Consider the following 26586-nt stretch of genomic DNA (forward strand, 5'->3'; position numbering starts at 1 on the left):
ACTAATGCTTGTTGCCTCACACTGTGTAAGAACTTTACATCCTTTATCTTACTTAATAACAATCATTAATAAGTTGAAAGGAATTTTACTTGTTCTTTGATATTGATATCAATTATGATGTCTATTCTAAAGTACTGAGAAAAGTAATCATTACTGATTTTCCTCATTTCGGTTAACTAAGAGAAACTTCTCAAGAAACACTTTAGTACCTCATTAATCTTCTATTAATAATTTGATCATGAGTCCTCAGAGTTGAAAGTTAAGCTTCTTTTTCACTCAAAATTATGTTTGAAGATTCATCCATGTTGTTGCATATCACAATAGTTCAAAAAAGCTAGTCACAGAAAACTAACTATTGTACAACACCATTTTTATAAAGCTCAAAAACAAGCAAAATTAAACAATATACTATTTACGAAAACATGTTAAACTATACCAAAAAAAAAAAAAAAACCAAGAGAAGGATAAATATAAAACTCAGGATAGAGCTTATTTCTGGGGAAGGAGCCCCAGGTAGCATCAAGAGTAGAGGTAATGATCTGCTTCTCAAATTGAGGGGTGGGCTCTCAAGTGCTCATTATATTTTTACGCTTCATAACTTTCATGTACATTACATCTATTCCTTCATATGTAGCAAGTATTGCTATATATGTATGTGCATATAAATATTTTGCTATTATTACTATGATTCTAAGCTCCTTTAGAAGATAGACTAACAATTACTGAGTGCCTGGAGCTATAGAGAGACTGCTAGATGATTTCTTCACAGTACCATTGTGAGACAGACATTCTTTTCCCAAATTACAAATTAGAATATTGGATTCACAAATGTTAAATAATATGCCCAAGGTCTCACCCTGTGCAAATATTTTCCATTTGCAGCTCAAATTCATTCTGTATCTTTTCCCCAATACCCAGTGCCCTGGGGGGCTGACCTATATGAACTATCAGTGGGCTTCCCTGTCATCTGGCTTCTGGGTGCATTCAGCCAAGGACAAACAACAACAGGAGATCAGAGAATGGGAGGAGAGTAAAGTCAACTCCCCTGCCCCCCATGACGCAGACACCATGAGTTAGTGACATCTTCCCCTGGAGGACACAGCTCTCCTCTCTCCAGATTTAGAACTTTTCCTAGCTTTGCCCCTTTAGGCTGAGAATTGGTGTGTCTCCCCTCCCTGCTGTTTCTAGTCATCTGATACCTTGGGAATACAAACCTTGCTGGTTTCCCTGTTCCCTGCCCACATCTTCATAAATTGTCCCTCAGCTAAAGTCTTCTCAAATCATCCAGGTTGCATGGCCACGTGTTTCCCGACTGCAAAATGGTGGAGCTGGGACCTGAAGCCCAGCGTCTTCCACCTATACTATGCTTCTCCACCCTTTGCTGCAGAGGTCAGTAGGACTCTAAGGAAGGTGATTACTAACAATGGTACTTACTATTGTGATTTTACATTCCTTAGTAGCATAATAGAAGACTATTTGCTCTTCAGGACTGGTGTTACATATGGCTAACAATAGACAAACTTAACCGGTATTGCTAGAAATGTGTGTAAAATGTGGAAACTGTGATAGAAATTATAAACCCTCTACATATAGGCCACAAAATAAATTAAAAATGAATTTTAAAAGGTATGTCTTAGGCAAATGTAAATAATAACAATGTGACCTAAATGTTCTCATTGATCCTATTTTCTGGCTCTTCCACCACCTTGATTCCTCCTCTTCCTGTCTGCATGCTCCTTTGAAGATCTCAGAACAAAGGGCAGGGCACCAACAGACCCTCACAACAAAACACATTTGATGATGACACTTTGGATAGCTTGGGCTCTCTCATGCTGAAAATAGTGGGAGGAAACCCTTGCAGTTTTTACGTTCTCTTCTGTCTTTCTGGCTCCCTCTGCCTATTCCTATTTTCTGGTGATACTGCACAAAGACAGTGCTGGCTATAAGCCCAATTTATCTTTTGCTGAAATCAGTAAAACAGCAGCAAATGTTATCAAATAATAAGCCACCAATAAAGGCACCTTGGTTTGATTGGCATTACAGAATAGCCATCCTAATTTTCTGTCATCTTTCCTTACCAAGATGACACCTGCATTCCTTGGCAGAACACTCAGTATCTCAGCAGCACTGTTAAGAGAAGATTAAGTGGCAGATACATCAACTGAAGCCCTTAGGAGTAGCAGAAAGATGATCTTGACGAAGCAGGATAACAGTGATGATGAAGAGGAGGCATTCCATGCAATAAAAACCCAGGATTTATTTACTAGATGTAGTACTTAGAAATTCCTATTTCAAGCATTTGGTCAACTCCCACAAATCACAGTGGGTAGATTATCCACACTGTGAGCTATGCCTGGGCACTTGTTTACCCTTAGGCTGGATTTTCTATCCTGTTTCTCAGTTGCTAGGAACATTCATCAGCTGATCGTATCTGAGCATTTCCTTTCAATGCCTTTCTTGTACAAGTAACTGCAAGCAGATAGAAAGCGATAAGGACAAAAAAACTAGGTAAGTGTAGGATGGATGACAATCAGAAGAGATAACATGAGAACTCATCAAGATTCCTAAAAAGGGCCTGGCTCAAAGTAGGCACTCAATAAATATTTGTTGAATTGAATGAATGAACTTGTTGGGAAGTCGAATTAGAAGACCTTTAAGGTCTCTTCCTACCCTGAAATTCTATGATTTCTCAGAACAAGATGATAGAAAGCCTGGAGAGGACCCAGGAGATGGATGCCCAAACTCATCAGGAGAAAGACAGGGAAATTAGAAGGGACACATCTCAGGCTGGGATGGATCCCAAAAGAGTAACTCAGGACTGATACAAACTGTCACACTCCAGCATGATCCTTGGTCCCAGGTAATGCCCCCAAATTCCTACTCACGGGGGCTATAAAGCAATTCTCTTGGGTGTTAAGAAGTAGACAAAATCTCAAGTGAAATCTCAGGCTTTAACTTACTTAGGGAGTCTGAGAAGGGGGTATGTATGTTGGTGGGTGTGGTAATACTGTTTAAAGGTCCTGGATTTTATGATGTATGTTTTTTCCAATATCACAGAAACCTAGAATTCAGGACAGAAAAGATTCTTAGAAATTATCTAATCCTACCTCCAACCCAGTGGAGGAACTCTTTCTACAGCGTCCCTAACAGAGGGTTATCCAGTCTCCAGTGACAGGAAGTTCACGTTCCCCGGGGGCAGCAGCATTGCTTCTGGACAGCTCCCAAGTGGCTAAGTTAATTCTTTACTTCTAAGCCTGATGTCTAATTTCTACCCATTGATGCAACAAAGACCATGCCTGTTCCCTTGTCTTTGGGGCAGCTCTCCTAAAGTCAGGAATCACTTTTTTCTTCCACGTTCATGCACACTAGAAAATATCCCTCATTCCATCAACTGCAAAGACACCGTTATGGGTGCCTCAATGTACTGCTTCCCTGACAGCACTCTAACTTGTCTATGTAGTTCTTAAGTGGGGCTGGCAAGTTGAATGTTGCAGAGTTGCATGCAGTAGTCCACATGTGGCCTGGCCTGCAGTGGGACTATTTCTTCCTCTTCATTTCTAAATTATCACTGCTATCTGTTTAATCATCTCTTCTAGAATGATGCCAAAAATGACTATCAATCTGGCTGGCTCCTTAGATTCTAGTATCCTCTTCCATTACTAGCTTGTCCTTATTCATTTGTCTCCTGCTGGCTGGTTCATCTCCTGTGATACCAGTGCAGTAAAGGGCTGCCTTTACTGTTAGTGGTTTGGCATTTGGTAGGGAAGTTAACCAGGTTTTCCCTAACTTTCTCAAGTGTCTGTTCCTGCCCACCAAGAATCTTCAATCTACTAAAGGATCTAAATATTTGTCAAATACATAATGAGTAAATGCATGAATAAATGAATATCAAATGTCTCCTACAGACTTGATCACACCAGACCGTAGCAAACACTTTTTAGCACCCTGGATCATGACCCAGAATAAATAATTTCTTCTCACCAGTATCATCTACCTAATCTAGCTATTCATTTTCATAGTTGCCTTTCTCTCCCAAAACCATGGCTACACAGAAGGGTGGCAAATAGTATCTGACCCTAAGTTCTTCAGTTTTCCTACCCAAACTTCATTGCTTTTAGGACAATTGTGTTCCAAATGTGTTTCCAGCAGTCATCATGTATGAACTGTGGCCAACAGAATTAGGAAGTAACCCATGTGCACGACTACTTGGAAGACTCTGCAGCCTGCCAGGTACTCACATTCCTGGTGAAAACAGGTCCCTCAGGAGGGAGGAAGCAACTCATCCCGCTGAAGGTGGCAACAGGACTGTTTCCTGTCACCTGCCAGCATCTGTGAAGAACCTTCTCTGCTCTCAGGAGCACAGGACCCATTGTTTGTGACCACCCTCTGAGAAGCAGAGAGCCTGCATCTAGAATGTTCCTCCAATGATAATGCATTGTTTTTCCTTTTTCATTATCTTCCTCTAAGCCCCTCTTGGGTTTTGTTCCCCTTCACCCCAGCAGAAATCTTTTTTGTTTTAATTACTTCCAATCTGTTCTGTCCCAATCTTTGCTTAACAAGTTAGAATGAAAAAAAGTATTCTTTCAACTCTTTCCCCTTTTATTCTAAAGAAAAGATGAGCATGCATTAGCTGCAGGCATATAATGAACATGCAAGAAAGAAAAATGTATCCTTCATATACCCTGGGGTCAAAATTTCTTCTGGCTCTAAAAGAAACTGAGAGTCATCATGGGTCCCCATGAATACTTGTAAATTGCTTTACAAAATGCCTGGTTTTATGCCCATTAGTAGTATACTTGGGAAAGGTGCTTTTAAAAACTTCTTGCCAAATTACCTATATCAATCATAGGTTATTTAGTCCATCTCTTTGCCTCTGAGATAGATACGAATATTTATTCTCTATAAAGACCCCCCCCAAAAAAACCCTTCTATTATATTCTTCAGTTTATTGTCTCATGCACTCAAAGTTTAGAAGTTGTTCTCCCAATATAACCCAAATCCTTTTCATTGGAGCTTAAGACCTTTTATTTTTTTTCTGTCCCCAGTAGCTATCTTTAAAAAAAAAAAAGACACTCTTCAGCATCTGTTTGTTCACAGCCTTTGCTTGAAGTTCTTCGGGACTTGCCATTCCATGCAACATCCTTCCAAGCCTTTGACAACTGCTCTTAAAATCCCCTTTACCACCTGCCAATCACCATCGCCAATCCCTTTACATTCATCTCCCCTATGGCTCTCTGAAATGTAGTGCTTCCCTCACTCAAAACCTGCTTTAAGAACTTAATATGTTCAAAAATCATCCCAGGTCTCCCAGCAAAGGCAGAGCTGTATATATAGCTCTTCTGTAATTTACTAATTCTCCCATAAATGCACAAGGAAATGAAAGTCCTGAAAGCACCACTTCTTATTTCCCACAAAAAACACTTCACAGGCTTTGGCCCCACTAAGAGACAGAAAGCAGCATCCTCACTGGCCATGAGCAAGCATGAGGAGTGAGCACAGGGCTGGAGCTGGGAAGGCTGAGTTCTAGGCCAACCTGGGCCACTGACCCCTGTGAGCCGGTTCTCTAAGCAGAGCATGACATGCATTTGCCTGGATTGCTCCTAAGGGCGCTTCTGACTCCCACATTCTATGATTCTCTGACTAGGCAAAGGCCTTTCCCTCCCTTCTCAAAAGATACAAACTGTGCCCTTGGCATGTCTCCCACCACTCACCTCCATGACCAGCACCACCTGGACCAGTGATTCTCACATTTTTCTTTATTATTGCCCTCCCCCAAAGGAGCCTTTTTAGACTATTTTTCCCCTAATCACCCCACTAGTGCAATTTTAACATTACACAAATACTGTATCTCAATATTATATGTAAATCTGGGCTTGATGCATAAAAGAGTAAGATTTTTTTTTTTTGCTACCCCAAGAACCAATTTTTACCCCCCTTGTGGGCAACATTACCCCTCACTGAAAATGCATGACCTAGATTGAGCCAAGGGCCCCCTCTAGGTGAGCAATACAAGTAAAGTTATTTGCCTCAAACTCCACTATTCACAAGCCAGATGTTTGTTTTTTGTTTTCTTTTAAAGATGACCTGTAAGGGGATCTTAACCCTTGACTTGGTGTTGTCAGCACCACACTCTCCCAAGTGAGCCAACCGGCCATCCCTATATGGGATCCGAACTCATGGCCTTGGTGTTGTCAGCACCACACTCTCCTGAGTGAGCCATCGGGCCGGCCCCAAGCCAGATGTTTTGAAAATAATTCATCACTCAAGGCAGAGTGGAATCAGCCAGAGTTCCTATTTCCCTAAGGTAAACAGTAGCTTTCCATTCCTCCTCCCCAGGCCACACCATCTCCTGCTCCAGGCCCAGGACTGGTGCTCTTGGCCTGGGACCCTCACCTCTGCCTAGAGTTCCCACTTCCCACTCCCACTCTATTCACATGAATCCCTGTATTAACAATGGGAATGATGGGAATAAAGCAAACAATGGGTGATAATGTTCCAGGAATAATTAGAATCCACTCCAAGAACAGAAACAACCAGGCCCCAGTCAGGGATGGAGGATCATTTCAACTCACTGGCATCAGCCCAGCTTCCCACATCCCTCCACTGCAGGCCATTCCTTTTCACCTTACCTTGGCACACTGGCCAAATACGTGACGAGTTTCCGCAGGTCTTCCTGTCTTATTCTGTCATGATTGCTGCGAGCAGGGAAGGTCAGGATGGGTCCGCCTCGCTTATCACGGCCCCCTGTGGGGAAGAAGAGGAGGGAGTTTAAGAAAGTCTGCTGCAAAGGAAAAAGAATTCTGTCTGAGTGACAGATGAGCAGGCAGCAACATGGTGCTCAGGGAAATCTGGTCACTGCTTAGGACAAGACAGGGAGGAGTCTGGATGCAGGTAACATGAGTGACCTTGGGGAAGTCTTTTGACTTCTCTGATGCCTCATCTATAAAAGGCAGATGATAATGTTTAAAGAAGACATGAAATCACAGATGAGTGCCTCAGGTATGATGCCATTTCTGTAAAGCTGAAACTGAGCACACCATAATATACACTGTCATTGTTACCTGTATGGAATTAAATTTGAAGGAATATGTAAAAAATAAATTAAAAATAAATAAAAGGCAGATGAAAATAATGGTGAGCACATTACAGGGTTTTTGCAAGGACTGCTGAGATGGTGCACGGGGAAACACTTTGAAAACTAAAGCTCTCTACAAATGTTCAGTGATGGGCCGACCCTGTGGCTCACTCGGGTGAGTGCAGCGCTGGGAGCGCAGAGGCCGCAGGTTCGGATCCTATATAGGGATGGCTGGTGCACTCACTGGCTGAGCGCGGTACGGGCGACACCAAGCCAAGGGTTACGATCCCCTTACTGGTCACAAAAAAAAAAAAAAAAAAAATGTTCAGTGATAACGAAGGTGGTGATAGCTGTTCTTATTGAGAAAACAAGCTGGTTGAAAGTTCTATGTCCTTTGGAAGTTTAACCTCCAATTCACTTCTCTTTGCAGACCTCTGTGAGGTGGGAGTGCTCATGATGAACAGACTACCCTGGTGAGAAGGCCTCAAAGCATCCATCTGGGGACAGCATTGCTGGGAGGTTTTTAGACTCATAGAAAAGATGTTAAGTGTTTTTTTACACAGCCAAGAAGCCACCCCTGCCTACCTGCCTGCATGCCACCTGTCACTCCTGCTGGAGGAGCACAAGAATCTTACTGGAATTAAGGATAATCAAAGTATTAATCACTGTGAATGCATATGTACGCACTAGGATTACAAACGTTTTCTAAATATCACATTAGAAAAAGCTGGGAGGAGTATGCTAAAGTGACGGTCGCTGTTGTTATTGGAAGGCCAGGATTTTAGACAGTTGTTTTTCCTTTCCTCTATTTTCTAAACCTTTTATTCACTATTTATTACATGATTTTAAAATGTATTTACTAATGGACACTATGATTAGGAAAGCAGAACCAAGTTTCTCAGGAGTATTAGATAGGGATGAAGCTAAGGTATAACTGTGACCCTACAGGGCACTGGCTGTTACACAAAGAAAACATCTGTGTCACAATCACAGAATCCCCACTCCCCACCCGACATCCCCCAGGGTGGGAACCCCAAGGAGATCTAATGAAAGAGGGAGGAAGGGTTGGCACAGCAATCAACAATTGTAGAAAAGAAGCTTAAAGCTCAGACTGCCGAGGACGGCTCTCTCACAAGGAAGGCAGAGAGCCTCCAGGGCCCCACCCAAGTGTGAGCTGTGATTAATGTTTCCCTCTGATTGTGGGGTCCAGAAGCCAGTGATAAATCAATCTAGGACAACCCTGAGAAGGAAATAAGGAGGCTTCAGGGAGAAAAGGATCAAACAAGATCAAGGCCACTGAGAGATTTGACCCTGAAGGTAAATGTTTCAGCACCACCACCATGACCACCTGTCCCCCACCCCCCAAGGGCAGATTTATATAAATTTACCTCAGAGTTGGGCCCTGATGTCCAGCTCCAGTCCTTCCATTCCACCAGCCCTGGTGCTTTGTAGTGATAACCACCCCATTTCATCTGCCTTGGAAATGGTCCCCATCTCCCAACAGCCTTCCACATGAGAAAAGGGAAGCAGAAGGATTAAATAGAAGGTTTCCCCAAAACTGGGAGGTCCTCCAACACTCTCAAGCTTTGACCTCTAGCTTCCCCTCTAGCTTTGACCTCACACTGAGCATTTTCAATCTCCAGTGGTTTTTTTTTACCACCGCCATTGGTTTTCTTCCCCACCTCCTACGGACACCTTACAAGTAGAGCCGGAGAACGTGGGGAGCCAGGGGTCTGACTGCCTGAGGCTCACTAGGTAGCTTGGAGGGCTGCTTGGCAGTGTCCCTCCCAACCTGGAGCCAGTACTGACCATAGAGACACGAGTTTCAGACTCATGGCTTGGGAAGGTTCCAGATAGCTAAAGAAGGTTCTGGATGGAGGGAGAGGAGTGAGGAGAGAAAGCCTGGGGAAGTGTAATAGCCTCCTTTCAGGAAGTATGGAAAAGGAGTCAAGAGGAGACAGCAGGATGAAGCCATATATCTTTCTGAATGGAAAACACCTTGAAATATTATAGGAAGAAGAGGAAGAACAAGTGTAGAAGAGAATCATGCTGGAAAGTATGGGACAATGGATGGAGCAAGGCTCAGAGCAGGTGCAAGGGGAGGGGTCCAGCCACAGGGCAGTGGGGCTGCCCCTTTCTCCGAGACAGGCTGCAGAAGATAAGTTATGGAGAGAAGGGAGTCCAGCCTGTCTGAGGAACACTGTTTTATAGGTAAAATAGGAGATGCAATCATCTGTCCAGGGTCAGGATAGGCCTAGAGTACTGAGGAGAGAGGAAAGGACCCATCGTTGTAGGACTGAGTACGATATGAGCTTCAGGGTAGGTGCCAGGGTATTGGGGCACAGTGAAAGCTCTATTGAAAGCTTTGGCCATGGTGTCTGTGCTAGGCTCCAACTTGAGTAAAGGCAGAATAGAGCTAATGCATGGTGTAAATGAGAAGGGCCCAGCAAGGGTGGGAAATGTCCTACTGGATTACAAGATCCCAAAGAAGAGGAAAAGGCATGTGTTTTGTTCCTCTGCTATCCATCGTCTCCTGACTGACAGGGCAATATTGGAAAGGGTCAAAGATAGGAGACTAAGGCCACAGACAGACATATCAAGCATTAAGATTTTGGATGTGCATGACCACAGTAGAAAGGTGGAGGACTTTGGTGTCAAGGAGGCTGAACAGCAATGAAGCTATAGGATTTGACTGATAATTGACAGGGATGCTGAAATCACAGAGGACAATAAGCCAAGATGAAGAATGAGAAGACCCTGCTAAAGCCAATATAACAATAGTTCTGCAAGATGTTCTTGGATACATATACACACACATAATTTTTTAAGGGAATGAGGTTATTCTATAGTTCAGGAAATGCCAGATTAAACAAAGATAAAGTTCTTTGCTGCAGGAATTCGCAGAACCTTAGAATGTTAATGTGCTTTAATGGACATGTAAATCTCCAAGGAGAGCTATAATATGCAGCATTTCCCAAACTTATTGGAGATTAGAACCCCTCTTCTCTGTTGAGCTCATCTGTGGGACTGTTCTATGGAACACACTTTGAGAGATGTGGGTCCAAGGTACAAAGATTGTGCCACAGCAGCACAGAGGTTCCTTGAAAATAACCGAGAATGAGGTTGGTGGGGGATAAGGAGACAGAGGGGAAACATCAGGAGGTGGCCAAGAGGAGGGTGTATATGTGCGTGAAGATAATAGGGGAGAAATGGGCCCTGCACGAAAAGGCTGGATAAAAGGGACAAGGGTGCCGTAAGTGGGAAGTGTGAGCAGCACAAAGGAAGCCAGAGAGGTCTATAGAGCCTGTGGGTGTGAGTGACAGAGGGAGACAGGCAGGGCCGGACAATGAGGCTCCCTGAGGAACAGCAACAGATCCCATCTCACACATGGGCACAGGCCCACACACAGAAGCTGTTGGGCTTCCCAGGGGTATTCCAGATGTACATTCCCATGGCAGCACAGCTTTCCTTTCACCCTTTTACCCGGCCATCGCTGGGGCATGGGGCGCTGGCAGGGGAGAGCCGGACAGCTAACAGTCTGTTTCTCGGCTTACCACCTTCCTTGCAGCACTTTCTTCTCAGTAAGAAATGCTGTTGTTACACTGCATTACACAGTTCTTGGTTTCTTCCTTGTGTTTTATTTTTGTTTTTTAAAAGCTCAGGATATAAGGGTTTGTTGTGTTTTTTGGTTTGTTTTTGTTACTTTTTAGAGGCAGCCAGTCATTATCTCCCTGGCACCCTCAGTGTCCTTCCCAGGCACAGAAGGGCAATGTTTCCTATGCCCAGAAGTTCCTGGCATCACAGGTGCAGATAAACAAGGACTATTCCAGGCTGCTCAGCTCACATCAGCACATGGGAGTGAGCTGCACACCCCCATCATCCTGCTCAGGGAAGTTTCTACCTGCTTCAACCCTGACTGCTTTCCTGGCACGTTGTTGTATGAGCTCCATTAGGACAACTCCCTACCACTTTGGAAGGTCTTATCAGGGGCTGGCTGGGCCCTACCCCAGGGCTCTGAATGAATTCACATGGGAAAAAATAAACCATGAACATCAAGCAAGGGTCTCATGTCAGAGTGTACTGTGTCTGCAATCATATGCCCCAAACTGACGTGAAACAGGATGGTGCTCAAAGTCTATGCATTAAATCCAGGAGGTCCTCCTAGAGGAGGCAAAGAGGGAACCAACTCAGGAAGGAAAAGGAGTAGCTCAAATTGGCAGATGGTGCGGGGAAAGCACTACAGGAAGAGGAAATGTCAGGCCCTAGAGAAATAGGACAATTAGCAGGACCAGTGGATATTAGGTTAACTAAAAGCCATAAAAAAGAAGGAGGAAGAGATCAGATCAGATCTGGCTCTCCAAAGGGCTGTGGGCCATGTCTGTGGGATCTTGGGCTATGGGGAACAGCAGAAGTCAAGACCTGGCAGTGTCCAGTGGACTCCTACAAGGTCTTCCCACATGCTCAGCAAGAACTCAGAATCCAAGTTTATAAAGGCTTTGGAAGTTGTCTTACCTATGTCTCTACCTACACTGCAATCACTGCTACATGACCCTGCCAAGGGGTTGTTCAGCCTGTGCTTCACCATCCTCAGTGACAGAGGGCTCACTACCTAACAAGATATATGGGGGTACTTCCAAAAGTTCATGGAAATATTTGTAATATCTTTTAATCCTATTTTTCCACAAACTTTTTGAAGTACTCTCGGTACAAGGGCCTAACAGTAATGGGGAAAGGCAGTTTCCCAGTCACTCTTGTCTAACAGCAAAAACAATAATAAAATACTATTACTACTAATAATAATGATGGTAATAATATACAATGCACTTAGTACTTTACAAAGGCTCCTAAATATTCCCATTGCATGCCTGCCCTCCCCTCCCACACCTGCACTCTGAATCACTGGTCGCTAGCCTTCCCTCTGATGAGGTGGGAGACTAGTACTGCTTGCTTTCCCCTTGCCCATAACCTCTTCCCTTCTCCCGTTCCTCCATTTTAGCTGTCACCCATCAGCCAGGCCAGCAGTGCCCTGGAGTGAACCCCTGCACAATGGGACTGTACTGGCTATTGTCCTGTGACTCTACTGCCACTCCTTGGAGACAATAAAAATCACCCAGAAATACGAGAAAAGGCTTGGTCCAGGAAGCATAAGCACTTGGGTGTGTTTCTCAAAATGTGATCCTTTGCTTCTCACATTGCCATTACCCCAGCCCCAGCCTCAGGTCCTGCCAGAGACCCTGATCCAGGAGACCTAAAGTGGATTCCTGGAACAGCACACAGTGATTCGGGTATACCTTATTGTTTGAGAATGGCTGCCCCAGGGGCTCTGGCCAGTCATTGGCTTCAATTACATCAGGGGTCATTAAACTTCTTCTTAAAGGTCCAAACAGTAAATATTTTAGGGTTGTGGGTCATTTGGTCTCAGCTGTAACTACTCAACTCTGCTGTTGTAGCAAGACACTACTTGTATTAAGCTGAATAATGGCCCCCAAACATATCAGGTCCTAATCCCCAGAAATCATAAATGTTATCTTACATGGCAAAGACTGCAAATATGATTATGTTGGCCATCTTGAGATGGGGACATTAGCTTAGATTATCCAACTTGGCCCTAAATGCAGACACAGGTATCCTTAAAATAGAGAGGGAGAAGGATATTTGACACAAACAAAGAAGAGAAGGCAAGGTAATCACAGAAGCAGGGCTGAGAGTGATTTGGCCACAAGCCAAGGAATGTCAGTAGCCACCAGAAGCTGGGAGAGGCAAGAAACAAATTCTCCCCTAGAGCCTCTAGAGGAAGCATAGCCCTGCTGACACATATCTTGATTTCAGCCCAGTGAAACTGATTTCCGGCCTCCAGAACTGAGAGAATAAACTTCTGTTGTAAGCCACCAAGTTTTTAGTAATTTGTTATAGCATCAGTGAGAAACTAATACACTACTTAAACAAATGCACATGGCTGTGTTCCAATAAAACTTTATTTACAAAAACTGGTGGTGGCCCACAGGCTGTAGATTGCTAACCACTGAAATAGACATTAAGAGATCCAGGTGCACAAGATGGGTGGGAGAGAGAAGTCAAGAACAAATATTTGAAAGTCACTATTCAGAAAAAACAAAAACAAAACCCCTAAAATATAAACACTCACTTGAGTTTCCTTTGCCAGAAAAGAGAAATAAGGAAGAGCCAATTTTTTTTTTTTAATCTCCTGTCCATGACCCACTCAGAAATGAACTGACATAAAACCTCAGAGAATGCACGAAGTGGACACACTCTTCTTACTGGAGGATCTCTCACAGGGGCCTCAGTGGCTCCTGCCAGGCCAGGCATGGTGAGGAGGGGCAAGGTGTGTGCAAAGTATGTGTGGGTAGCCCACCTGTGGTGGTGAGTGACCTCCAGAACATCCAGCTGAGACCACAGCCCTCCTTTCCCTGTCTGCCTCTGCAGAGAGGAAGCAGCTGCTCTCAGCATAACTCCACCCACCCCACCCCACTAACACACAAAGTGTCTGAATGCATGTGTGCACACACACGACTTCCCTAGGACCATTGCAAAGGAAAGTCCCACAAATACTCACCAGACACAAAGGCCACTTTTTCCTTTAAGATGGGAAGGACATCAGAAGCTTTCAAACCATCATTCCGAAAAGAACCTGTAGGATAATGAAACAAAAGGAATCAGGGTAAAAGAGGCCAGCTGGCTGAATCGCTGGGTCCTGCCCTCAGCCTCCCAATTTTATCATCAGTCAGAAGATTCTGCCTTGCTCAGGCTCTTCAGCCCACCCTGATGGACCAGGAGAGGTTCCACAACAGAAAGGACACTTCCACAAGATGCCAGGCCACAGGGGTGACCAGGGGTTCAACCCTCCTAGTCCTTCTCAAGAAGAGGACGGTCCAAGTCACCCCCCACCACATGTACAAAACTCCTTGCCCTGGGGGCAACTATGATAGCCCTGTTGCTTTGAACAACTTGAAGATATGGGGCTTTTTTAAAAAAACACTTTTGTACCCCTAGTGCCTAGCACGGTGTCAGGCGCTATGGTGTAAATGTGTCCCCCAAATTTCATGTGTTGGAAACTTAATCCCCCAATTCATATGTTGATGATATTTGGAGGTCCTTTGGGAGGTAATTAGGGTCAGATAAGGTTATCAGGATGAAGCCCCCATGATGGAACTGGTGGCTTTATACGAAGAGGAAGATGGACCTGAGCTGGCACACACACCCTTGCCCTCTTGCCATGTGATGCCTCCACCATATTATGACACAGCAAGAAGGCCCTCACCAGATGATGGCACCAAGCATTTGGACTTCCCAGCCTCCAGAACCATAAGCTAAAGAAACTTCTTTTCTTTTTAAATTACCCAGTCTGTGGTGTTCTGGTACAGCAACAGAAAATAGACTAAGACACAGTAAGCACTCAGTAAATATCTGTTGAATTAGTTAATTGATATCAAGATGGATTACAACACCCTGAATAATTCTTCTTGCCTTTCTTCTAAGTGGCACAGCAACTATTAGTCTTCATTTTACAAATAGGAAAAGTAAATGACAAAAATCCTCCAGCTGGAAGCAAAGGTGATGACAATACCCTTCTCTGCTCTCCTTCCTCCTCCACCTCAATGCCACCATCATCAGTCCACAATAGACAGGAGGTGGGGAGAAACAAATTTCCTTCCTCCTGGGAAGGAAATGCACTCCCTTCTTTAACTCATTCTCTGTTTAAATCTTCCTTCTCAGTTGGAAAGTCCTTTCTAGGATCTAGTTTAGTTCCTGTTAGGGGGCTGGAGGTAGGGGCCTGGGGCTCATAAAGAATGGAAAATAAAGACGTGCCTAGAGAAACAGAAGGATTGGGAGGCAAAGGACAGCCCAGCCTGGTGTGAGCTGTGTGGGAAGGGAGGACACAGCTACCACACACTTGCACAAAACCCCAGGCTAGCCCATTGTACCCCTGTCATTTAAATCAAGTACCCTACAGGGACTTGCAGGGAGAACCACATATACTCATAGCCCTTTGAGCTATAACTAGGGTCTCTGTTGTGTATCATCACCAGGGACACAACACAGATGGACCCCAGAAGGTGACAAATTCTATATCAGCTCAGTAAGACAGAACAAGAGACCATGGACACCCCCTTCTAGTGCCTTTCTCCACTTGGCTTATACCCTTGGGGTCCAAATATAACAATCTACAGGAGAAGAGCAGCATGCTGGGCAGGAGGTCTCACTCAATCCCTCAATTTCTAAACACTGACTATTTCAAGAGACCCACCTGGGAATTTTGGCAATAGCCCAGTATTAAGACCACTGGCCCAGGGAAGAAAATGGGCCAATATACACTGAACCAAGGAGGAAGAGAGATGTGTTCCCCTGAATGCCAGTTTTCACAGTCAGAGGTCATACCCTGACCTAAAGCATATTTCCAAAGGGCCTCTGACCATTTCACCTAATTTCTTCTTTTTCATTTTTCACTAAATGAAGACAGTGAGCCTTTTCATTCATCAGTTGCTTTTCTTTTACTAATTGACAGAGAACCAGAAACAAGGCTCACTTTGAGAAGACCGTGGGCAATAGAAGAAAAAAGTAACACCATAAAAATGAAAGCTCTAACTTCAAAGACTAAAAGCGTGGTTTTGTACTTTCTAGACTTAGTTTCCACAGATATCCATGCTCTAACTGTATATTCCACACAGAAAAACAACAACTAAATATCCCTAATAGAGACTAATTAGGATTGATGTAAATTATTATAGAATTTACAAATGGATACATAGAGGTTTTTTCTCATCCTCACGCAACAAGGAGACAGCTCAGCTTCCTTGGCAAGGAAGAGTCCTATTAGGCTTTGCCAATGACACAAAAATCATCTTTAACACATGAAATGTTAGAGTAAAATGATGATTCTGCTTCAAAATTGCTTATTTTCATATGTGAAATATATCTTCCCATACATCAGTTTTAAAACACTCTCTTCTACATCACTATGCACATTAATTTTTAAAGGAAAAAATTTTAATATGAGACGTTAAATTTTAGTCCTGTCTTCTTCCAAATTATTTCCAAGTTCAAAAATAGCAAGGCCCAAAAACTAAGGAGATTTTACTGTATAACAAGAATTCACATAACCCTCTTCTCTCCTAAACTCCTGTCCTATTCTTTCCGCTGCTCTTCCTCTCCTCCTCTACTTTGTTAAAGTATACAAGAGGGCCCTAAAGTATACAAACAGCCCCCAGACTTTAAGGAAGAGTTTCAAATTTGTTATAATGGTAGCAAAAGACTCCGCATCCTATCCCCGTCCCGCTCCCATCTGTGGAGACGGAGAGGGGGAGTTCCAGATCTCATCATTTACACCCCACTCATCATGCCCCACCTCTCCCTTCTCCCCTCCAGGGTCCACGACCTGAGAGAAGGCGTGCAGCTTGTCCATGCAGTTTGCAATCATGGTAAACGTCAATATCTTGGGTTGGGCTCTTCTAATATTCCTAGGGCTTCCACCTACCAGGCCAAAGTCCTCCCTACCCAGTTCAGACCACTACTGGGCTATCTGCCTTGTTGTGTTCCCACCATGAGAAAACCTCAAGTGTCCAGATTTACAAAATCCATAACTAGGAATAATCATTTCCAATAACAATAACAAGATTTTTTCATAAAAATAAAAGGATTTGCTCCAGGGTCTCTTTAAATAAGTTTCCTTAGTGGTTTGAATTAGTTTTTAATTTGCCAAAAATTGAATTACAAATAACTTTTCAACAATGTATGTATTATGTAAAACCAAGTAAAGCTAAACTAATTAGCCCAGCAGCTTAGAAATCGGTGACCTTGCATGTAAAACCTACTTGCACTGGCTGAAGATACTATATATCAATTCCCCCAGGGCCCTTGTGAAACCAGCTGTTGATATATATAAAAAAGGGTAAATTCATTGAATGCTAACTCAAACAGGACCAATGAAATAGCAACATGTTTTCACTATCAGGTACATGTCTTGGTAGACTCATAGTAAATGTCCAATAAATATTTGATGAAAGAATAAATGAATAAATAAACTGTTAACTCTTCCGAAAATGACTTACACAAGGTCAGTAGCCTCATCTGTCACACCAAGCACTAGTGATCTAAGTAGATGATCTCCAAGGTACCACTGAGATCTAATACTCTGAGACTTTCTGAACCTTTTCTTCATATTTATTGGCCTTTAAGATCCTCAGATTATCAAATCAATATGCTTTGAAAGGAAACAAATTTATTCATTAAGGAACAAATTTATTAGGAACAAATTCCCTAACAAGATTCTGTGGGCCTTGGGAAGACAAAACAACTCTTCCCTGGCTTCCCAGCCCATTCTTTTCCCAGAATCAATTTCGGGATTGTGATGCTCAGGACAGGTCATCCAATTTTGCAGTTAGCCCAAATCGCCAAAATGGGACAACAGTGATAGAAGAACTTCTGTGAGGCAAACACACCTTGAAGGAAGTAGGCTTACACTGCAATTGCTATTTCTAATACAAGGTATATTTGATAGCACCATTAGGCTATAAACTCTAGACCAATCACAGACTACTCTCCTCCTTTAAAAGAAAAGCCTATTGAAACAGTAGGCCCCTTGCTACCTCTAAAAAAGGCCTGAGAAGAAAGAAATAAAAGCCCCTAAGACCTTGGAGTTACTGCTGGAAAAAAACAAACAAAAAAAACAGAGGGCATACTCATGGACCTGACCCAACGTGGGTGTTGTGCTTCCTCTTAAGGACAAAGGCACGCTTCACTGGCGCTCCATGCTAATCCCACCACATTTGTGTCCTGCTGCTGTCAGAATTACAAACCTGCTGTTCCGTTAATTAGCGAAGTTGAAATGCTCTGCATCTATTAGGGAAGTAAAAATTGCCACCACCATCTCCCCAGGATCCTCCAGCATGGGTCTTCAAGGTCCACTTTTGTTCCTCCTTGTTCCAAATGCATTACGCTCACATTGCCGCTGCCTGTTCCTCTTCACATTTTCCTTGTCACCACTGCCCATGTTGGAAAATGCCAATCATCCTCACTCCAGCTCCCAGCCTCCGTGTGACCCCACGTGACAGTGGCAGGACTGGCCATTGTACCATGGGCTCTGCCAGTGGCTTTGTGGGTCTGGGGAAGCAATGAATCCCCCAGGGCAGCTGGGTGCCTTGTGCTCCATGCTAACCTCCTTCAGAAAGCAATCCTGATTTCAACAACTGAAGAAACAAACAACTAGTGAGCATTTATTGAGCATTTGGAGGTACAAGCTGCCAGAGTACCCATGGATTGCTCTTTATTTCCTTTTGGTTCTCAGTCACTTGCACTTATGTAGAAGTTACTGTGTAAGTATTCTAATGTTGCTTCAAGTGGTCCTGAGCCCTGTTTTACCAATAAGACAGCAAATTTCCAAAGCCCATGTTTCTGCCTCCTCTTTCTACTCTGTCCATGTGGTGTCCAGCATGGGAGCCTTGCTCTAAGTGGCACTGAATCACTGGCTAATGTGCTGCACAAAAGAGATCTGGCTTACAATTGAGAGTTCCAAGAGCTCATTTGGCCAGACCTTGGTTTGGGTTTAAGTCTGATACTTTCCTATTCCCAGGGTCATTCTTTCATCAGTACTTTATTGAGCACTTATTAAGTGCTAGGTCTTGTGTTAGGCTTTGGTGACACCAAGACAAATAAGAAATGGATTCTACTCTCCAGGGGGCTTCCAAACAGAGATAAGACAAGTAGGAAAATAGGGGAATGAGCTATCATCAGAGACAGGACATCAGCTGTACAGGATGCAAGGGAGCTCAAAAGAAATGCTCTTTAAAGGTGAGTGCTAAAGCCTTGCTACTCATAGTAATAAGCATCACCTAACACCTAGAACCTTGCTAGAAATGCAGAATCTCAGGTGACATCCCAGACCTACGGAATCAGAACCTACATTTTAACAAGAAACCCAGATGATTCGTACACACATTACATTCTGGGAATCTCTGTAATGAAGTATGTCTTCCTATTCCAGAATTGCCTCAGAGGCAGAACTAGAGAAAGGCATGCTTTAGCCTGGCCTGCACAAGACCTCTAGAAGCTGACCTAGCACTGCTCATCACTTCTCGTGCCCCCACCATGGGAAGACCTCTCACCACTGCCCAGAGGTTCCAGAGATTCAGCCATTACCCTGTAACCCATTGCTCAAATTCAGCTCTGAAATAAAAAGGGCTATCTGGGAGACAAATAATTTCCCCCCTCCATGCCACTGAGACTGGACCATGTTTTATTTTTTGGTGACAGGAATATTCATGAATAACACCTTCCCGACCCAAACTGCTCAGAATTTGGTAGCTTAAACTACTTTCTCATATATCAGATATTTTAATTTTACAACACATCTTCTTCCATACCCTCAGAGCTCTGCCTTCTCTAACTGCTCTCAGTACCATGAATGCTGTCACTGATCATATTTACAGATCAAGATGCCATCTCTGAGATGGCCCTGAAGGACAGAGGAGCCAGTAAGTTTATGCCTCTTTATCCCACCTGAACCCTTACCCTCAGGTGCAAAGCCCTGAACATTGAAAAATACTGGACAAGAAACAGAGGAAGGAGAGGTGCCCCACCTGGGGAGCTCCACATCTGAGAACATAGTATTCATCTCAGGCAATTCTCTCCCTTTGAGGGGAGACCCAATTTCTGTTCTCTGAGTTTCTAGCCTAATAAAATACCCAGTCCCCATTTCCCCTGACACTAGGGAGCTACCAGATTCTGTGTAAAAAACAAGTTAAGATTCTGAGATTCTAATAAAGATCCTTCCATCCTTCCCCCAACCTGGCCATCCTATATCCATTATATCCTGATTATCAGTGCCAGTTACCCAAACATAAACCTGGAAAGCATCCTAGACTCCTCCCCCTCCTTCATCACTTATTGATTCAGTAGCCTGGTCCTGTTGATTCTAGCTCTTAAATCTCTCTCTAATCCATCATTTCCTCTGTGCAGTTCCCCTGACCTCCCCATCAGGTAGAACTGTCCCCAGTTGTATTTTATACTCTATCACTTTTGAATGGCATTTATGTGTTTTCATTTTACTCCCCATTAGTTGATCCTGACGCCTTCAGTGTAGGGACCATATCACACTTGTTGTTCTACCCCAGCACCTAGCACAGTGCCTGTCACACAAAAGGGGCTCAAGAAATACTGAAACTGAGCACACACAGGTACTAAGAAGACAATGTGTACGAGTGGTGAGTGGAGGTGATTCATCAGCACAGGCTCCCCAGAGGAGATGATCTTTGAATGAAGTTTTGGATAAGGGGTGGGCCAAGAAATAGTAGGAAGCAGCACATGCCACAGCAGAGAGGCAGGGGCCAAGAAACCATGTGCTGCAGGTGAAGAGAGTTTACTAACTGAACAGAAAAGCAGTTAGGGAGTTACAGAAAGGAGGGCATGGAGGGGTAGGCAGGCTCTGTGATCTAATCTCAACAGGGTAGACTCCTGGCAAGGCGTCAGCAAAGGTGTGGCTGAAAGTGCCTTCAGAGACTCAGAGAGCCGGGTCTGTGCTGCAGCAAGGGGCAGAGCTGGGTGGAATCTGGCTGATCCCAGAGGAAGGCTGTGGTTCCTGGCCAGGGCCAGGCCCAGCAGCCTCTAACCCCCACCTCCAGGTCACATTCTGCTCTATCTTTGAGGACAGGGGAGGTTGGGACCCATGGCCCCTGCTAAGGCTGGTGGTGGAATAGGGGGCCAGGGGGCACTGGAACTTTGTCTCTTTTGATCTTCTCCCTAAGTTCTAACAGAGGCAGGAAGGATATTTGTGAGTTACTTCCTGGGAGCCTGTCAGGCCAGTAGCAGCCTGGCAGTTTCTGTAAGACGCCATGAAAATTTAATATGGAACCAAATCATAAAGGAAAGAGACTTAAAGTAATGGTCCCTCTGTGTAAGGAACAGATGGGCAAGGCCCTTGGGAGAAGATACTGTCTGTCAGTGTAACTGGGGATGGTAGGGAACCTATTAGTGGGTAGAGGCAAGATCTTCATTCCCTCATTCTCCCTTCTCTCATCCCCCCCGCCTCTTTTCCTGTTGACACAAAAGGAGAGAGGTGCAAGAATGGGAGAAAACAATAACAAAAAGGAGTGAAAGCAAGAAATAAAGAGTTGGAGAAAAAGACACACACACAAACACGTGTGTGCTGAAATGAAGGTGAATGTTCTTGTCTCCTCTTTCCAGACACTAATGAGCTACTGAGGGAACTGCCTGTTGAAAAATTCCTCCAGCAACTATAAACATGTTCCTTGGAGCCCTCCTCCTTAAAACAACTACCACTGAGGCAGGAAGTGTGTGCTGAGAGGAATGAAGTGACCATTTTCTGCCCTGCACTATAGTGAGCTGTGGACCTTCCCAGAGTGCCTTCCCTAACTGCTCCACCACCACCAGGCTGGGCTGGTTTCTTCTTCTCTGAGTCTCGTGAAACATGTACCTTGCTGTTGATGCCCACTGTCGCATCTGGCTCCTTCACTAGACTCTTAGCTCCTTGAGGGCAAGGTCTGGGTACTTAGCTCAGTATTTCCAGAGCCTGGTACACAGCTACTGCTTAATGAGTGACCCAGGGACTCTTGTACATCCACAGTGCCACGGTGCCTTCCACATCAAAGATGCTTAGTAACTGCTGTGCCTCTTCCTCCCCTGATCCCTCTCTGTGCCTATTTCTACCTCCATCTCCACCTTTCTTCCTCTCTCAAGCTTCCACGTGAACTCTACTTGTGGACAATTTCAACTTTCTAAAGTCAATATTAGATACAAAGCCCTGGCTAATGGTCTACTTTTGAAGAGCAGAAATTTGTAACACTCGCCTTTGCTAAATTAGATCCATTAGAGATCACTAATAATTAGCACTTTAAACATGTGGGTAACACCTCTGTAAGCCCAGCTAATGAGCAAACCATTTCTGTTTATTCTTCACAAGATTTAATATTAGCTCGAGTTGAGATCTCAGCTGCAATACACACAGGCTCACTTGCTCCCCTCCCTCTCTCCCCAGGAAAGTTGACATCTTGAGTGTAACACAGACACAAGAAAATGGACACTTCAGGACCAATTATAAACACCTACCGCTTTTAATAAAAGAAAAAAAAACTGATTCTTTCCTAACTGACCAGGTTATTTAAAGAGCTCATACCTCATGGGTAGTAGTGATAGTCGTAGATTTGTTGTCTTTTTTGTTACATTGAGTGTTGCTCTTGGATGGATCCTCAAAGTAACACAGAACATTGGCCTGTCAGTGATGAATATGAGTTGACTGTTGAACATCAGCAGTGTATTTGCTACTATAATATATTTACAGAGTTACGGAGGTGCTCAGAGGCAGAAGGTGTGTGCTATAGAAGTTTGCAAGCCATACTCTCAGTTCCCCTCCCTCTTCCCCAGTGTGAACATCAATAGTATTTAATTTACTCAGGGCATAGAGTCTTTAGTTAAAGATGAAACTGCTGATTTGGAAAGCCATCTTTGGGCTCTGTCATTATGGAAGGCACTCTGGCAGGCCTCTAAACATCAAATGACCCAGAACCTCTCTGATGCCTGTACCCTGTTCCCCTACCCTCCAACCCCACCCCTGTGGCCTGAAATTCAGGTGTGAGTGGCAGTAAAGCAGCAATGGCTGACTGCTGAGCTCAGGTCAGGAGGCCCTCATAGGCAGCCCCTGGAACACTCTTTCTCACCCCAGCCCAGAGCTTCTCTCTGCTCCCACCTCCACTCTCTGATTCCACTGTGCAATTCCTGCCCCAGCCTCACTACCATGACTATCAGTGGAAGCAAGGCCACAGGAACATACTGGGCACAGACTGGACACAGATCCATCACAGACATAGAACAATTAGGGCCAAAGTAATAACCATGTTTGCAGAACTACATGCAGCCCAACAGGTGAGAAGGGACACATCCAAAGGTCGCATTGCTGAACAAACATAAAGCACCTTCTCCCCCTTCAAGAACACACGTGCTGCTGTCCTTGGTCCTGAACTACTGTGTCATTGTTACTCACAGTGACTGCTGTCCAGGCTATCCTGGAGTATGTGAGACAAATGAGAAAGAGAAAAAGATGAAAGAGACATTACGATATGTGCGAGATAAACAAATACGAAGAAGCATTGGAGGGACATAGATAACAAGAGATTACTGAAGAGAATAAAAAGGCTTGTTTTGGTATTGTTTTCAAACAATTGCAGCAACCAAGAAAGGTCTGTGCACATACCCCCACACAAACACACATAGCTCTAATGGAAATGAGACAGCATGAACCTTGTATGTCCCCCAATATAATGTTTAGGTTTTTGGATAAACTGCCTAAGCATATCCGAAGTGGATGGGTTTGTGATGGAAAGATTCTTAGAGTTTTAAGCAATGTTTGAATCTTTCCTTAAGTTATTGCCTCAAATATCTAAACACACCCAAATCAATTCAATAAATATTTAGTGAACACCATACATGCCAGACAAAGTTCCAGTCACTGTGAATACAAAGATAATATAGAGTTCCAGACCCTAAGAGACTTTTAATTTAGGGGGAGAGTCAGAACATCAACAGGTAATTTCAAGATCATGTAAGAAATATAATACAGAGGTACAGATGGGGGACAAATACTCAGATAATCGCTAACGGTTAATAAAACTCCACCTGTAAGAAAGTATGTAAAATGTGAACAGGCAGTTGCTAAAGGAAAGGAAAAGGGTTAAGAAATCATCAGAAAGGTCCTGGATTGGACAGAACAGTGGTGAGTATTGAGGTGTCTGGTGGACATAGGGGAACAGAGGAGAGTATCTAAGACACAGTGTGTTTTTTCCCGTGACCTAGATCCACTTCAGGGTAACAGAGAGATGAGTTAATGTTTGCCAGATATAGGCAAAAAAGCTTCCTCTATGAACCTAGCATAACTAGGACCCAGCATAAACTAGGAAATGGCTAAGATTAGGAGAGAGTCCACTAGTGATGCCTGCTATCTCTTTAGAAAGAAGCTCAACAATTTTGAGTGCTAAATAGGAGACTAGCGGGGATATGAATATCTCACAAAGCTAAAATCTTTACCCAGAATCATGGAAAAGAATGAGGAGCTGGCAGGTATCTGCAGAGGGTAGCCTACGTAACCACCAACTCTGCTCACCAGAGGACAGGCTAAGGCACACATTCCTGAGCACCTGGTAAACTGAAGCAGCCTCCAAAACCTGCCTCAAAAATGTATGTGGTGAAGGAGGGCCACGAACCTCATGAAACTGTATGCAAATCATTGCAAATAAGTCCCTTGTGTCTATTTTTCTGAAAGAGAATCTGTGTAAGCCTGGTTTTCATCATATTTTCAAAGAAGTCTGTGGCTCCCTAAATGGTTGAGAACACTGGTCTAAGGCAAAGTCAAAATGAGACCTCAGGTTCTAGCCACCAGATCCTATCACCCAGTCTCTGCCTCCTTCATGGTCCGCTTTCTAACACTCACGGTTTAGCTGGGACCCAGTACTGTGATTGGTATGGCAGAGAAATAACACTGAAATGATTTAGGTTCCTTAGCTTGGAGATAAAAAGAAGCTGAGCCACCTCACCTGGATGGTGGGATGTGGAGGCTGTGTGCAGGATCCTGTGCTCTAAGGATAAGCTTTATCACAGGTGGTTCTCTCTCATTATGGAATTACTGAGGCCTAGAAGAACTAAGGCTAAACATGAAGTGAGTTTCATAGACACTTAAGCAGTGCCTTTCCTGGAAGCCTTCCAAATTGAAGACCTGCTAGCAAAGGGAGGACAACCTGACCCAAGACCCATCCTAGATCAACAACTCTAGGTCATGGTTAGAGCCAGCAGTGAGGGTCTGCAAACTTATGTAACAAGATTCACTGGAGCCTGGGTCATGACAGGATAAGAAGGAGGTTCTTGAGTGTTCCTAGTCAGGCAACCACAGTAGGTCATGCCTGGCCACTATTTGCTCAACAAACCATTTGGCTGCCATATTCCACATAAGATGGTAAGTATCTGATGAAGTTTGGGTGTGTTGTCCCCTCCAAAACTCATGTGGAAATTTGATACCCAACATGACAGTGTTGGAAACTGATTGAGTCACAAGGGCGGATCCCTCATGAATGGATTAGTGCTCTCCCTAGGTGGGGGAAGTAATGAGTAAGTTCTCACTCTATTAATTCCCGTGAGAGCTGGTTGTTTAAAAGACCCTGGCACTTCCTCTCTCTCTTGCTTCTTCTCACCATGTGATCTGCTTGTACCTGCCACTTTCCGCCATGAGTAGAAGCAGCCTGAGGCCTGTGACAGATGCTGCTGTCCCAGAATCATAAGCCAAATAAACCTCTGTTCTTTATAAATTACCCAGTCTCAGGTATTTCTGTTATAACAACACAAATGGACTGATACAGTATCCCAGGACAGGAACGTCCTGAGAGACAGCTCACAACACTGTCTCCCAGCTCCAGGACTTATTAGCTGTGTGCCCTTGGACAATTTAACCTCTCTGGGTCTGTTTCCTCATCTGAGATTTAGAAAAAAGAAAGAAAGAAACAAAACCTACTTCACAGGCTGTTGTGATAATTAAGGGAGATAACCTGATGGTAGGAGATACATAACTGATACTAAGTAAACATAATACTCCTTCTCTCTTCCCTGTTCACGTTGGTATCTTCAGCATGGGGCCTGACACACAGTAGGTACTCAGTAATAATAAGTATTGATTATGTGAATGAACGAGTAGGCAAATGAATAAGTGAATAGAGTAAACTAAGAAATCAACAGCTAAAAACTGCCACCTCACCTTCCCACTACACATCTGTAAGCCACACTGCTCACACCTCTGTGTGGGTCCTGTGAATTTTTACTGTTCCCCTCTGCTACCCAATCTGGGCTGTTTGGCAAGCACTTCAACCACTGCTGCTTCCCTAGCCAGGTTCCCCAGATGTAAAGGAAAGCCTCCTATTCCCACAAGGAGACCAGCTGCTCAGCTGACCTCTCATTTGCCCCTCCTCTTGTGTCCAGAAAGGCCATGGCCCTAGGCATCCTCCCCGCCAGTCTCTGGGTTGGTGCCTGTAGCTACAAGACCTCATGCCTTCTTTTCCCCACTCCTCTCCCCCTGCTCTTATGAGGCTGGGTTCCACACAAAGATTTACAGGGCCAGGTGGTGTTTCTGAGAACATGCCTACTGAAAATACATCCTGATAGCAGGGTAACCATCTGAGATGAGAAAGCCCCAAAATCTATCTGCAGGCAACCTTCAGAGACCCCTGGGGAAAGGCCTGAGAAGATTCCTGGGGGTATTTTCCTTGGTTGGCCTTGAGTTGTCATGTTGTTGTAAATGGAGAGTTCACAGAGAAGGAAAAACTAGAGAGGTTAAGTTGCCCTTAACACACAGAGCTAGGTGTGGAGGCATAAGGGAGTGGTAATACAAACCCAGGTGGGTAAAACCCTAAAATCTGCCTGCTACCTGTACAATAAATGCCCCCAAGTTATTAAGATTCTCATTCCCATGCTCTCTGAAACCTATTTCCAATTAATTCTCCAACACT

The 26586-nt window shown here is 44.1% G+C and overlaps 1 protein-coding gene across 6 annotated transcripts in view; it reads right to left on the reverse strand.

The window, feature by feature from the left end:
* KALRN (kalirin RhoGEF kinase) overlaps nucleotides 1-26586 on the reverse strand; it is a 621231-nt gene that overhangs the window by 425648 nt on the left and 168997 nt on the right. For all 6 annotated transcript variants that reach the window (XM_063076707.1, XM_063076704.1, XM_063076720.1 and 3 more), the window contains exons 2-3: nucleotides 13650-13724; nucleotides 6630-6744 (exon numbers count right to left, since the gene is read on the reverse strand). In XM_063076707.1, the coding sequence (XP_062932777.1) occupies nucleotides 6630-6744; nucleotides 13650-13724 (190 nt within the window). The remainder of the gene's footprint in view (nucleotides 1-6629; nucleotides 6745-13649; nucleotides 13725-26586) is intronic.

The sequence above is a fragment of the Cynocephalus volans genome, chromosome 1 (genome assembly GCF_027409185.1).
Source record: "Cynocephalus volans isolate mCynVol1 chromosome 1, mCynVol1.pri, whole genome shotgun sequence".
Classification (NCBI taxonomy): Eukaryota; Metazoa; Chordata; class Mammalia; order Dermoptera; family Cynocephalidae; genus Cynocephalus; species Cynocephalus volans.